General features: G+C 47.9%; 1 protein-coding gene across 1 annotated transcript in view; it reads left to right on the forward strand.

Moving 5' to 3' along the window:
* Nucleotides 1-6486: 6486 nt before the first annotated feature.
* Nucleotides 6487-13798, forward strand: part of Pik3c2g (phosphatidylinositol-4-phosphate 3-kinase, catalytic subunit type 2 gamma) — a 153051-nt gene continuing 145739 nt past the window's right edge. Inside the window, exons 1-4 of the mRNA XM_013025051.1 lie at nt 6487-7143; nt 9279-9361; nt 12162-12319; nt 13295-13409. Coding sequence (XP_012880505.1) covers nt 6487-7143; nt 9279-9361; nt 12162-12319; nt 13295-13409 — 1013 coding nt within the window. The remainder of the gene's footprint in view (nt 7144-9278; nt 9362-12161; nt 12320-13294; nt 13410-13798) is intronic.

Below are 13798 nucleotides of genomic sequence, written 5' to 3' on the forward strand. Positions count from 1 at the left end.
TTAAGAAAGGGCAATACCGTCTTCCCATGTCAGAAGAGCAAGAAAAGATTCTGGGGGTGTCTGTCCTGGATGTCTTTGGTCTTCCTGGAGGGTGAGGGGGGTTTGGGGAGTGGGGGCTTGGAGGTAGACTCCTAGTGGGACAGGCTGCTCTCCAAGCCCACCGCTGGCTGGATCATCGAGTCCCACAGCCCTTCCCCACGCCTGGAGACCCACCCGCACCCAGGAGCCTGCCCGTCCGTGTCTCCCAGGGCCTGGGTTCGAGATTAGTCATAAAATCACCCTACCAGGTGGCTTGCTCTAATTGCCCTTCATTTCCGTCCCCCCCCCCATGTTCCTCTCAACCCTACAGCAGGATTGATTTGTCTCCAGGGAGAAAGGAACATCGCTCCAGGTGCTCATGACCTGGAATTTCAGGGCCACAGGAAAACTAAGCACAAGCACCTCAGAAGCACTAAACCCCGCTGGGTGGGAGTGGGGAGCTGGACTTGTAAAATTCCCTAATCATTGGGAGTCCTCTCCTTCATCACCCTTTGCCCAGTACCTAGCCTAAGTACCAAGTACCAAGTACCAAGTGTCCAGCAGAAAGCCTCGGGATTTCTTTGTTTACCTGTTTGGACTTATTTTTGACGTAGTTCTGCTGTGAAAAGATTTCTACGAAAACACTCGAGGGTTGCAATGCACCGAGGACACGTGCACGCGTCCACAACCAACAGGTCTGGACTTGTCAGCCAGGAAAACAAGAATCTAGGTTGGCAGTGAGCTGGAAATCAAGGACACTCGTAGAACTTAACCTTGCCGTGTTTGCCGTAACGCTGATGAGGCTTTTGGAGCGAAGACCTTTTATTTGCTCTCCAGTAGAACAAATGTTCTTCTTGATTTTACAAGATCTGGAAAGTCATGTCGTCCTTGGACCTAGATTGCCCAATGCCAAGGGCAGAAAGTCTTAGGGAAATGACTTGCAGAGTCATTGACATTTCTTCTTCTTGTTGTTTTTTTCCGATACTTTTCACGCAGCCTCTTACAAGGGAATAACACCAACAAAATAACCCAGGGTCATATGCACAGGACAACGCTGAATACGCTGTCACTAGAAAGGTTGTCTTTTAGTAGGCCAGAATCTGTCCTAAATACTTCCTTCTCCTCCTCTTCCTCCTTCTCCTTTTCCTCCTCCTCTTCCTCCTCCTCCTCCTTCTCCTCCTCTTCCTTCTCTTCCTCCTTCTCCTTTTCTCTTCTTCCTCCTTTCCCTCTCTTCCTTTTCTCTTCTTCCTTTTCCTCTTCCTATTCTCCTCTTCCTCTTTTCTCCTTCCTCCTCCTCTTCTTCCTTCTCTTCCCTTTCCTCCTCTTCCTCTTCTTCCTTCTCTTCCTCTTTTCCTCCTTTACTTCTTCTCTTCCTCCTCCTCTTCCCTTTCCTCCTCTTCCTCCTCCTCTTCCTCTTCTTCTCTTCCTCTTCTCCTCCTTTCCTTCTCCTCTTCCTCTTCTTCCTCCTCCTCCTGATTCTCTTCCTCTTTTTCCTCTTCCTCTTGCGCCTCCTCTTCTTCCTTTTGATCCTCATCCTTTTCTTTTTCCTCTTCCTTCTCTTCTTCCTCTTCTTTTCCTCCTCCTCTTCCTCTTCATGATCTTCTTTTCCCTTCTCCTCCTCTTGACTCTCTTCCTCCTCATCTTCTTCTTCCTCCTCTTCCCTTTCCTCCTCTTCCTCCTCCTCTTCCTCTTCTTCCTTCTCTTCCTCTTTTCCTCCTTTTCTCCTTCTCTTCATCTTCCTCTTCCCTTTCCTCCTTCTCTTCATCTTCCTCTTCCCTTTCCTCCTTTTCCTCCTCCTCTTCCTCTTCATGATCTTCTTTTTCCTTCTCCTCCTCTTGACTCTCTTCCTCCTCCACTTCCCCCTCCTGCTCTTGATTCTCCTACTCCCTCTTTCTTTTCCTCCCTCTCTTCCTCCCTCTCTCTCTCCCTATTTCCTCCTCTCTCCTGTTTCTCTTCCTCTCTCTCCCCCTCCCCCACTCTCCTCTTCTTCCCCCCTCCTTCACCCAGGCTGATTGATTCCATCGGTTTTGTTCGTAGTAATAGACATGTCATTCCTTGCTTGCTCCCTTCCCTGTCCATGCAGGCCCCTGAGCTGATTTTCCCTCCAGGCTGTGGGTAGACTGAGGGAGGATGTCTCTGGCGTCTGGGCTCCCCGCTGACCCCGGACCCCACTGGGGAAAAGCAGCCTGCTCCTCCCTGTTCTGAGCATGCTGGTGCTCGCCTCCCCCATGTGGCTGAGTCCCTAGCACAGACGGACCCAGCAGGGCCAGTAACATCCCAGTGCTGCTGACCCCGGGGGTCACTGTCCAAATCCAGCCAACGGTCCTCACTGCCATGCGGGGACTCAAGTTAGACACAAGACACGCCCAGCCTTGAAGATGCACCTTAGTGTGTGACTGTGTATATGTGTAAATGTGTGACTGTGTATATGTGTAAATGTGTGACTGTGTATAGTGTGTTTAAATGTGTGACTGCATAGTGTAAATGTGTGATGGTGTATAGTGTATAAATGTGTTGTATGATACCAATGAACAGAGAAAGAGAGAGACACAAAGAGGCAGACAGACACACAGAGTCACAGAGACAGAGTCACACAGAGAGAGACAGAGACAGAGAGACAGAGACATGGGCAAGGTCACAGAGACAGAGTCACACAGAGAGAGACAGACACAGACACAGAGTCACAGAGACAGAGTCACACAGAGAGACACATGGGCAGAGTCAGAGACAGAGGAGGAGACAGAGCAACAGATACAGACACAGACAAGACAGACAGACATAGAGAGACAGACAGAGAGATGACACAAACAGAGGGGGAGACAGAGCAACAGATACAGACACAGACAAAGACAGACAGAGAGAGACAGAGACAGACAGAGAGACAGACACAGACACAGAGAGAGACAGAGAGGTAGAGGCAGACACAGAGTCACAGAGACAGAATCACACACAGAGAGACAGAGACAGACAGAGGGGGAGACAGACAGACAGAGACAGACACAAAGAAACAGACACAGAGAGGCAGAAAGACAGAGAGACAGAGTCACACAGAGAGAGACAGACACAGAGTTACAGAGACAGAATCACACACAGAGAGACAGAGAGACAGAGGGGGAGACAGACAGACAGACACAGAGACAGACAGAGAGATAGAGACAGACACAGAGACAGACAGACAGACAGACGCAGTCACACTCAACAAGGGAGCTCTCGTGTTGTTCTATGCCCGAGAGCTGGGATCAGTTGGGTAGGGAGAAAGTTTTTCTCAAGCGAGGAAAAATAAAGAAATCGCATGCTTCTCTTGGAGCTTAGAAAATAAGGACCCCAGCTCACGTCCTACCGACAGAAGCACCAACCATAGCGGTAGCTCACGTAGCTCCTGCAGGTGGACTGGTGTCAGGATCATAGCCTGTTTCTCCATGTTCTCTGTGCTCGTTACCAACAAGACTGATAACTTCTTGTTAACGTTTTCCCCATAACGTTTGTTTTGTTGGCCGAATTATCCTTAAATACGGCATGAGTAAGGATCCTGTATATCTTTGAACTTAGGGAAGTGACTTTTTCCTCGAATACTTCATTTTCAAGTCTTATTGTGATTTTTTTTTTTTGGTAAAAATCATTATTACTGCAATAGGATTTTGAAGTTTCAGGTTATCTGAGTTATTGGGAAATTGTCATCTTTCTTGTTGTGTTTGGCTGTTTTGTTTTTGTTTTTTTTGGGGGGAGGGAATTACATCAGACTAGTGAGAATGTTCTAGGTATTGAGTTTGAATGATACGAATATAAACCAAGTACCTGGTCAGTTTTCGTAAGCAATGCTTTGGGAAGATACATTTCTTATACATCCATGCCTCTAAAATAATCATCACATAGGTTACAAGATAGTTGTCCACCTTGCATTTGAGATGTGTTAATAATTGTAGTGATTTCCAGTCATTTCTTTTTGTTCTTGCTGTGGTTGTTGGATGTAAGTCTTTGCACTCAGGACCTGGACGCTGTCCCTGAGCTTCTTTGGCTCAAGGCTAGCAGCACTCTACCACTTGAGCCACAGCACCACTTCCAGCTCCTTTTTTTGGTCAGTCATGGAGCTTGAACTCAGGGTCTGGGCGCTGTCCCTGAGCTCTTTCACTCAAGGCTGGCGCTCTACCACTTGAGCCACAGCGCCACTTCTGGTTTTCTGCTGGTTCATTGGAGATCAGAGTCTCACAGACTTTCCTGCCCGGGCTGGCTTCGAACCACGATCCTCAGATCTCAGCCTCCTGAGCAGCTGGGATGACAGGCGGGAGCCACCTGTGCCCGGCTCCAGTTTTGTTTTGTAATTTATTAGACATAAGAGTCTCACAGACTTTCCTGTCTTGGGCCTGGCTTCAAACCACCATCCTCAGATCTCAGCCTCCTCAGTAGCCAGGATTATAGGCATGAGCCCCCAGCACCTGGCTAGTCATGTTATTTTTAATTCAAATACTTAATCAGGTGTTATGATTCAGAGAGGAAATACCGCCCTCCCCGATGGTGGGTTACAAAGGATGGGTGTCTTCCATTGCCCTGTTCCTGTTTCTTCATGTCTGAGGAAGTGATTGGTTCATGACAGCTGTCACTTAACCCATGGACCAATCCAGGGATGGACTCAAAAACTTGGAACAGACAAGGAAGTTGAACTGTGGAAAGCAAGGCCTAGGAGGGAAATACAGCACTGGGAAGTTCTCTGCCACACATACTCCAACTCCATCCAACTTTGGACTGTGGTCTCAGAAACCATAAGCCAGGCAGGCTTACAATGATGAGAATTTCCCTTAAAATCACCCAGTCTAATACTGAAGGAAGAAACACACACACACACACACACACACACACACCCCGCAAAGAATCATGGTATAGACGTTCACTTGTCTTTTATTACATTTTCAATATGGATAAAAAATATTGCTGATTCTCTTTTATCTCATGATAATGAGATTTTTTTTTATCGTCCGACAGGATCCTGATCTATTTTGAGCTTGCTGTGAGAACTCTCTGGAAATATTATTATTATTATTATTAATGGAAGTATTAAAGTTTTTAACCCTTTGAAGTGAAGACAGTCCACAGTGAATCCGTGCTAGGTTCCAGGTCTAAATTCTGGCACATTTTCAATACCATTTTAGTGTTAGATGGACTCCATCTTGGGCCTACTGTTAATCCTAGTTGAAAAGAAATCTGGGTAAACTCTGAAATCCCAAGGAAGTTGACTCAAATGTGTGTGTGTGTGTGTGTGTGTGTGTGTGTGTGTGTGTGTGCTGGTCCTAGGGTTTGAACTCAGGGCCTGGGTGCTGTCTCTTGGCTTTTTTGCTCAAGGCTGATTCTCTACCACTTGAGCCACAGCTCCACTTCTAGCTTTCTGGTGGTTCATGGGAGATGAGAGTCTCCGGGACTTTCCTGCCCAGGCTGGCTTTGAACCAGGATCCTCAGATCTCAGCCTCCTGAGTAGCTGGCATGGCAGGTATGAGCATCTGCACTGGCTCTTAATTCAACTCTTGGGGACTTAGGTTCGTTTATGCAGTTGTAAAAATATAGATCTAACAGATTGCAGTGAGAAATATAGAATACATTGAAACATATGCCTACATGTAGAAAGCTTGGAAGTTGGTAAAAAGAAATGAACCAAGGAGAAATTCAGAGTGTGGAGTCCACGGAGAATTAAGAAAGAAAGAAGTCTTAAAGTAAAGGCAGGGGGGTGGTGGTGTCGAGAGACAAGATAAGAAGAGAGAAAAATACCTTTTCAATTTAATAGTGTGAAGCTGAGTGACGGATTTAATGGAAGTAGTCTTAGCGAAGTGGAGAAAATAATTTTCAATTTAGAAAGTGTGGAGACGGGTCGATGATTGACGCTAGAGAGCAGGAAAGAGTTCAGACTGTCTAACTATGGGATTGCTAATCAAGAAAAGATGGTTTCACTAAAAAAACAGACATAGCCAGGCACCGGTGGCTCACGCCTGTCATCCCAGTGACTCAGGAGGCTGAGATCTAGAGGATCCTGGTTCAAAGCCAGCCCGGGCAGGAAAGTCTGTGTGAGACTCTCATCTCCGATGAACCACCAGAAAATCACAAGTGGCGCTGTGGCTCAAGTGGTCGAGCGCCGGCCTTGAGTGAAAGAGCTCAGGGACAGACAACACCCAGGCCCTGAGTTCAAGCCCCACAACTGGTACCAAAAATGAATTCAGGCACCGCCACTGGTCTCCTGGATTTCTAGTGGTGTGAGACTTTTGTCCCTAGCAGCCAAACGATTCTTCTACTCGCCATTTTTATCCTTCACGTTGCCTACTTCTTTCTTGCAAGCTCCTTGGTTGTTAAAGTGTTGGTGGTGGTGGTGGTGTCATTGTGGTTGCTTTTCCTGCATTTTGGTTTTCCTCCTCCCAGGAAAAGTTCCAGCAGCTGGAAGGTGTTTGGTGCCAGGGTTAAGACTCATCAAGATCCATCAAATACACAAGCATGGCGTGCTATGGACACCCAGACGGAGCTACCCGGGACCTGGGGGAAAGCCCACAGCCCACAGCCCACAGCCTTCGCTCGGCAGATCACCCCAGCGTTCCTAGGAAAGTCAGCCTGGGTTTTGATCACCTGGTAGCTGAGATGCACAGCACCTTCCCCCTCTCTCAGGGACAGTCTCAGGAACTCACCTTTTGGGGGTCCCAAGCCACAGAGTGCCACTCACTGTGTGACACCCACCTGAACGCAATGTCTTCTCAGCCCCCCGAACTCCCCTGGAAATGGGGTGGGGTGGTCTCCCCGGTTGGATTGAGTCCTTCTGTGCTACCAAGGCCTGACACTGTGAATGAAGGAAGAAATGCTTGGGGAAATTCTCTCACGGGGAGCCATCCTGGGGCTGACTGGTCCAGATTCCACGTTCCAGATTCACCCTCCACTCCTTCAGAGAGAAGGAGTCCAAGAGAATGGTTGGAAGAAAGGCAGGGCTACCATATTGGATTTGAACGCGGCCTTTCTGTGGAAGACCCAGCCTTCCCCACCGACTTCCCACCCAGCCGAGGCACAGAAAGAAGTGGACACAGGAATGTGCTAGAACCTTCTGGAATGTTCTCTAAAGGTTCTTTTCTACCCAGGGGAAGTTCGCAGATGGAAGACACAAAGGTATGTATGTACCCCTATGAATAGGGTTATCTAAAAAGCGTGATGCATTAGGGTTAATCATTTGATCGTGTGTTAGGTCTACTGGTAATGGTAATAGCTAGCTATTCTTTCAGAAATCGACTTCTATCGTGTGGGGAAAATAGGTCTGCTTTCTACAATAAGTTTTTGCAAATGAGGAACCCCTGGTGAAGTTTCTAGAGAGTTCTCTATACCAGTTCTTGGGATCATTGAGGGAAAAAAGTTCATTTTCCATAACAATTTTTTTGAAACCAACAAGTATTTTTGTTGTTGTTGTTGGTCATGGGGCCTGAACTCAGGGTCTGGGCGCTGTCCCTCAGCTCTTCAGCTCAAGGCTAGCGCTCTACCACTTGAGCCACAGCGCCACTTCCAGCTTTTTCTGCTTATGTGGTGATGAGGAATCGAACTAAGGGCCTCATGCAGGCGAGGCAAACCCTCTACCACTGAGCCACCTTCCCAGCCCAAGTATTTTTTGAATATATCTTAAAAAATTTTTTTTTTTACTTTTGTGGGTCCTGGGGCTTGAACTCAGGGCCTGGACGCTGTCCCTGAGCTCTTTTGCTCGAGGCTGGTGCTCTACCACTTGAGCCACAGCTCCACTTGCGGTTTTCTGGTGGTTCATTGCAGACAAGAGTCTCATGGAGTTTCCTGCCCAGGCTGGTCTCGAACCACGATCCTCTAGATCTCAGTCTCCTGAGTAGCTGGGATGACAGGTCTTGAGCCACCAGTGTCCGACTGAATAGATCATTCTTGAAGTCCTGATTTCCCTAAAGCTAAATAAAATGTTCTAAAACACATTTTATTGTGTAAACTATAGCTGGAGTTTGAGCTGGTGGTATTTCCTACTCTTACTGTTTTAGACGCAACCACAAATACCCATATTCATTGCATGTCTATTTTGAGTAATGCTGTAATGATCCAAAATCTTATTATCATCATCAAGAGGGAAGATTTTCCTCTCACCAGAGCCTCTTAAATTATATTATTGGCAGGAAACTTCCACTGAGATTAATCCAAGAGTAGGAAATTAAGTAATTACTATGCAGTGCATCCTGATCTTTCATTAGTGATTTTCCAACCATTTGAAGCACCACAAGCGTTTCCTGTACAGTATTTGAAATGTCTCTGCTCTGTCCTGCAGCCAAGGGCAAAATAATAATAATAGTAACAATAATAATAGTAATAATACTGTCATTGCACGTTCAAATTACAAAGACAGCCAAAAATAACTCTATGTCAGATTCAGTGATATTGTAACATGCTGGGCATGATTTTATAGTAAGAAGCAAAGATAAGATTGCATGAGTTGGGCTGGGAAGATGGCTCAGTGGTAGAGCGCTTGCCTTGCATGCCTGAGGCCCTGGGTTCGATTCCTCAGAACCACATAAGCAAAAAGAAAAAAGCCAGAGTGGCACTGTGGCTCAAGTGGTAGAGCACTAGCCTTGAGCTGAAGAGCTGAAGGACAGCACCCAGGCCCGGAGTTCAAGCCCCACAACCGGACCCCCCCAAAAAAAAAAAGATTGCATGAGTTTAGGAATAGCATTTGGCTAAAACTACCTGATATACAGATTGTTCAGTGCCTGAAATGACCTGAGTCAAAGACCAATACGTCTTAAGAATATCTAGGGGGTTGTTTGGCTTTGTTTTGTGGGTGGTACTGGTCAGCATGGGTCTTGAACTCAGGGCCTGGGCACGGTCCCGTATTGATTGGTGGTGATTGAGTAAAACGAGAACTTTCTAAAGGGATGTAAAAGCGTTCTCCATTTTCTTTGGAGCATGGGTAAGGCTGCAATAGGATTTCACATAAATCGGGGGGGTTGCATTTTTGGGGGTCTCCCTGCGTGTGGATGTCTAGAGTCCTGTGGGCATCATGTCCGGGGTGTGTTTTGATTGTACCATCCAGTGTGTTCACTTGTAGCTTGATAAGCACGTGCTCATTTTTTTATACGCAAGCATTCTTTCTATGTAGGCATCACGTCGATTTTAAACAAAATGTAAAAATATGATAACAAGCGAAAGGCACCTTGGAGACAGGTGGAGAATGCTGGTGTTTAACTGCTCTCCACGCCCACCCGCGCTGGGTTCCTGACTTTGCGCTGGTTTTGTGCTTGTTTCAGCCGAGCGATTGCTCCTTGGAAATCCTCGTGGTCCAGCGAGTCGGCCCAGCGAGCTGGACTTCCTTCCGAGACCACGTGGAAAAGTGAGTATGATTCTACCCTGAGCAGCGCTGAAGTTGCCAGGCCTGGATCGAGGTGTCTGCTTTATACTACGCGGCTATCACTGCTGCATGAGTAATGCCAAATATCTGTACCCTGTGAATAGAGCCGAGGAGGAGAGAAGAAGAAAAGGAGGAGGAGGAGGAAGAGGAGAGGAGGAGGAGGGGAGGAGGAGGAAGGAGAAGAGGAGGAGTCAAGGAAGAAAAAGGGGAGGAAGAGGAGCAAGAGGAGCAAGAGAGAAGGAGGAAGAAGAGGAGGAAGAGGAAGAGGAGGAGATGAGGAAGAGGAGGAGGAGAGGAGAAGGAGAAGAAGAGGAGAAGGAGGAGGAAGAGGAGGAGAGGAAGAAGAGGAGGAGGAGAGGAGAAAAAGAGGAGGAGGAAGAGGAGAGGAGGAGGAGGGGAGGAGGAGGAAAAGAAGGAGGAAAAGGAGGGGGAAGAAGAGGAAGGGAGGAGGAGGAAGAAAAGGAGGAGGAAGAGGAGGAGAGGAGGAAGAGAAGGAGGAGGAGAGGAGAAAAGGAGGAAGAAATGAGAAGAGGAGAAGGAGGAGGAGGGGAGGAGAAGAAAAGGAGGAGGAGGAGGAGGAAGAGGGGAAGTCAAGGAAGAAAAAGGGGAGGAAGAGGAGGAAGAGAGGAGGAAGAAGAGGAAGAGGAGGAGATGAGGAAGAGGAGGAGGAGAGGAGAAGGAGGAGAAGAAGAGAAGGAGGAGGAGGAGGAGAGGAGAAGAAAAGGAGGAGGAGGAGGAAGAGGAGAGAAGGAGGAGGAGAGGAGGAGGAAAAGAAGGAGGAAAAGGAGGGGGAAGGAGAGGAAGGGAGGAGGAGGAAGGAGAGGAGGAGGAGGAAGAGGAAGAGGAGGAGATGAGGAAGAGGAGGAGGAGAGAAGAAGGAAGAGAAGAGGAGAAGGAGGAGGAAGAAGAGGAGAGGAGAAAAGGAGGAAGAAAGGAAAAGAGGAGAAGGAAGAGGAGGGGAGGAGAAGAAAAGGAGGAGGAGGAGGAAGAGGGGGAGTCAAGGAAGAAAAAGGGGAGGAAGAGGAGGAAGAAAGGAGGAGAAAGAGGAAGAGGAGGAGATGAGGAAGAGGAGGAGGAGAGGAGAAGGAGGAGCAAGAGGAGGAGGAGGAGAGGAGAAGGAGGAGAAGAGGAGGAAGAGGAGGAGGAGGACAGGAGGAAGAGGAGAAGGAGGAGGAGGAGAGGAGGAAGAGGAAGGAAGCACTTTTGATGAACGCATGCATTAATCAGTCTCAGTTGCCATTCCTGAGGTTTTTAAAAAATCATCCAATAGATGTTTTTCTCTTTTGAAAACTGAAGTTGAATGTTTTACGATTCCAGAGCTGCTCCTGCAGGCGCTCCACGGGTTGGTTTGTGTTGAATTCGTTACTTGATTAATGACATGTGTGCGCCGGACCCGTCCAGCTGACCTAAGTTCACATAGGGTCACCCTTCTATCGAAGACATTCTTTTCTTTTTCTTTTTGCGTAGGAGCATCTGCTAGTCCATAGCTAAATGCATTTCTGTTTGCTCTTTGCAAAACAAATTTGGTGACTACAGGATCTGTTTTTCCCTTTTGCTCATCTAAAACCGAGCCTCAGGATGCAAAGGTCTCTGTATCATTCAAAGGCCGGCTCTCTAAGCATCACCATTTGTACCATACCACCTGCATCTACTGAGGCTTCCATGCTAGCCCTTTTCAGCTTTTATTTAAACATTTTTGACTCTGGTGTCCCTCCTAAATGAGCGCGGATCTCGTTGTTAAAGGCCCTAATCATTGACTTAAAGTTATCTTGATGCCTATTAATTATCCCAGGCATGAAGGATTATTCATATGTCAACAACATAAACACCAGCAAACAGGTACTCAGAAAGCAGTGGGGGGGGGAGGGGACTAAGGGGAGGGAGAATGAAGAGGGGAAGAAGAGAGGGAGGGGATTCATGAAGCCTTAATCCCAGCTACTCAGGAGGCTGAGATCGGAGGATCACGGTTCAAGGCCAGCCTGGGCAGGAAAGTCTGTGAGACTCTGATCTCCAAGGAACCACCAGAAAACCAGAAGTGGCGCTGTGACTCAAGTAGTAGAGCACCAGCCTTGAGTGAAGAGCTCAGGGACAGCGCCCAGGCCCTGAGTTCAAGCCCCACAACCAACAACAAAAATAGTCACTTGCAGCTTGGGGAAATGGGACATGGGCGACATCTCGGGAGGAATTTGAGACACCAAGAGCAAAATCAATTAAGCGAGGAATCTTGCCCAGCACCGAGCCTCATGTCTTCTTCTATTTATGGAAATAAACTGCAACTCGGGGGGTGTCACTCCCGTGAGGCGGGTGCTCCTACCACTTGAACCACGCCTCCAGTGTGACTTCTTGCTGGTGACTCAAAGATGGAGACTCACAGACTTCGAAAACCAGTCTGAGCTCCAGGCTGGCTTCGAACCATGATCCTCTAGATCTCAGCTCACGGGTGTAGCGAGGACAGCGGTGCGTGAGCTGCCAGCGCCTGGCTGGAAAATATAGTCTTCATTTTCATTTTTACCATAAGAGGGATCCTGGGAAGGCTGAGAGACAGTTTTGCCAGTTCTTGGCATCATTGCGATTGTACCGAATCCGGCCCTGAGTTAGGAGCACTGTTTTATGAGTCCATCGCTCCTGTCTTCTTTCTCGTTTGTTTATTCTCTTGTCCAGCTCAACAGCGCAGGAATTTCTTGCAACGCTACTCTGGGTGCTCTTCCTTTTTATGTTCTCTTTTTATTTACGGGACGAATTAGGTCTCATCTTCAGCCCTTCTTCCATGTTTCCTTCTCAGAATAAGGGAGATGTATCGGGCAGAGGACATTCACTCAAATTCGGGAACCATCTGGAACCCTACGACCCCTTTTCCACGCCAGCTCTCCTCCAACGTCCGGTTCAGCGTGCACATCTCCACAAATGACCCACCTCGGGTGATGCATCTCACCCCGCCAGGTAGAAGCAGTCAGTCATGAACCTGCTCTGAGCCTGGAAATCACCCAGAAACATCTAGAAGAACTGCGATGTTATGTTGCCCCCAGAGGGAAATAAGACTCAAAGACTTGAGAACCCTGGAAGTGTGGAGAGGAGAGAGCAGGCCTTCAAGGATTCTTTCTCTTTCTCTCTTTCTCTGCCGGGCGCAGCGGCTCACGCCTGTAATCCCAGCCACTCAGGAGGCTGAGATCCAAGGGTCTCGGCTTGGTCGGTGGGAATTCTCTTCCTTCAGGCAGGAACCTATCTTTTAGACAAAGCACGAATTGAGAAGAGGAGACCACACCTTGCCTGGTTTGGTTATTTTGTGGTCGCTGTTGTTTGTTTTCTTTATGTGGTGCTGAGGATTGGAACCCAGGGCCTCATGCGTGCTAGGCAAGCGCTCTACCACTGAGCCACCTGCCCAGCCCCTGGTTATTTTGTTGTTTGTTTGTTTGTTTGTATTGTTTGGGGGCTGACCCTGGGGTTTGAACTCAGGGCCTAGACACTGTCCCTGAGTTGTTGTGGGTTGTTTTGTTTTTGTTTTTTTTTTTGCCCAAGGCTGGGTGCTCTACCATTTGAACCACAGCCTCCCCTTGTGGTTTTGGATGCTTCCTTGGAGATTAAAGCCTCTTGGAATCTTCCCTCCCCGCCCTGGGTGTTGGTGGTGAACTGCGATCCTCCCGTCTCAGTTTCCTGAGTAGCTGGGATTACAGGCAGGAGTAAGGGGCTGTCACCTGGCTGTCTCCTTTGTTTTCTACACAAGGAGTGGATGGAAATTAAGAGAGAAAAAGCTCTGAATGGAGCCTGGGAAATAAAGGAGCTGCACTTCCCTGCATCTCCTCTGGGTGGTGCCGGAGAGTCGCAAAACTTCAGGATGGAGTTGCTTTCTGCTCAAACCTTCTCCATTCTGTATTCTGTATCATCATTGACTTTCTTCTTCTTTTTCTTCTTTTTTAGCGAATTATCTCGTCGAGGACCTCATCGCCGAAGTTCTACACTTCTTTCCAAACGACCAGCTCTTTCCCAAAGATCATCTTCTGCAAATAAGCGGTTCGGAGGACTTTTTACAGAGGTGATCACTCCTACTTTGTAAAAAGTACATCTGATTGACTTCACACCTGCAAGTGTTTGGTTTTTGTTTATTTAAAAAATAATAATAAGCCCAGCTTGGCGCTGGTGGCTGACGCCTGTGGTCCCAGCTACTCAGGAGGCTGAGATCTGAGGATCATGGTCGGAGGCCAGCCTGGGCAGGAAAGTCTGTGAGACTCTGATCTCCAATGAACCACCAGAAAAAGTGGAGCTGTGGCTCAGAGTGGTCGAGCACCAGCCTTGAGTGAAAGAGCTCAGGGACAGCGCCCAGGCCCTGAGTTCAAGTCCCAGGACTGGCAAAAGAAAAAAAAATGCTCTTTTCACCTTGATATCTTTCATTGTTCAGCGTCGTGGACACCTTGCAGAGTATTT

Source organism: Dipodomys ordii, unplaced genomic scaffold (genome assembly GCF_000151885.1).
Source record: "Dipodomys ordii isolate 6190 unplaced genomic scaffold, Dord_2.0 Scaffold81, whole genome shotgun sequence".
NCBI classification, from domain to species: domain Eukaryota; kingdom Metazoa; phylum Chordata; class Mammalia; order Rodentia; family Heteromyidae; genus Dipodomys; species Dipodomys ordii.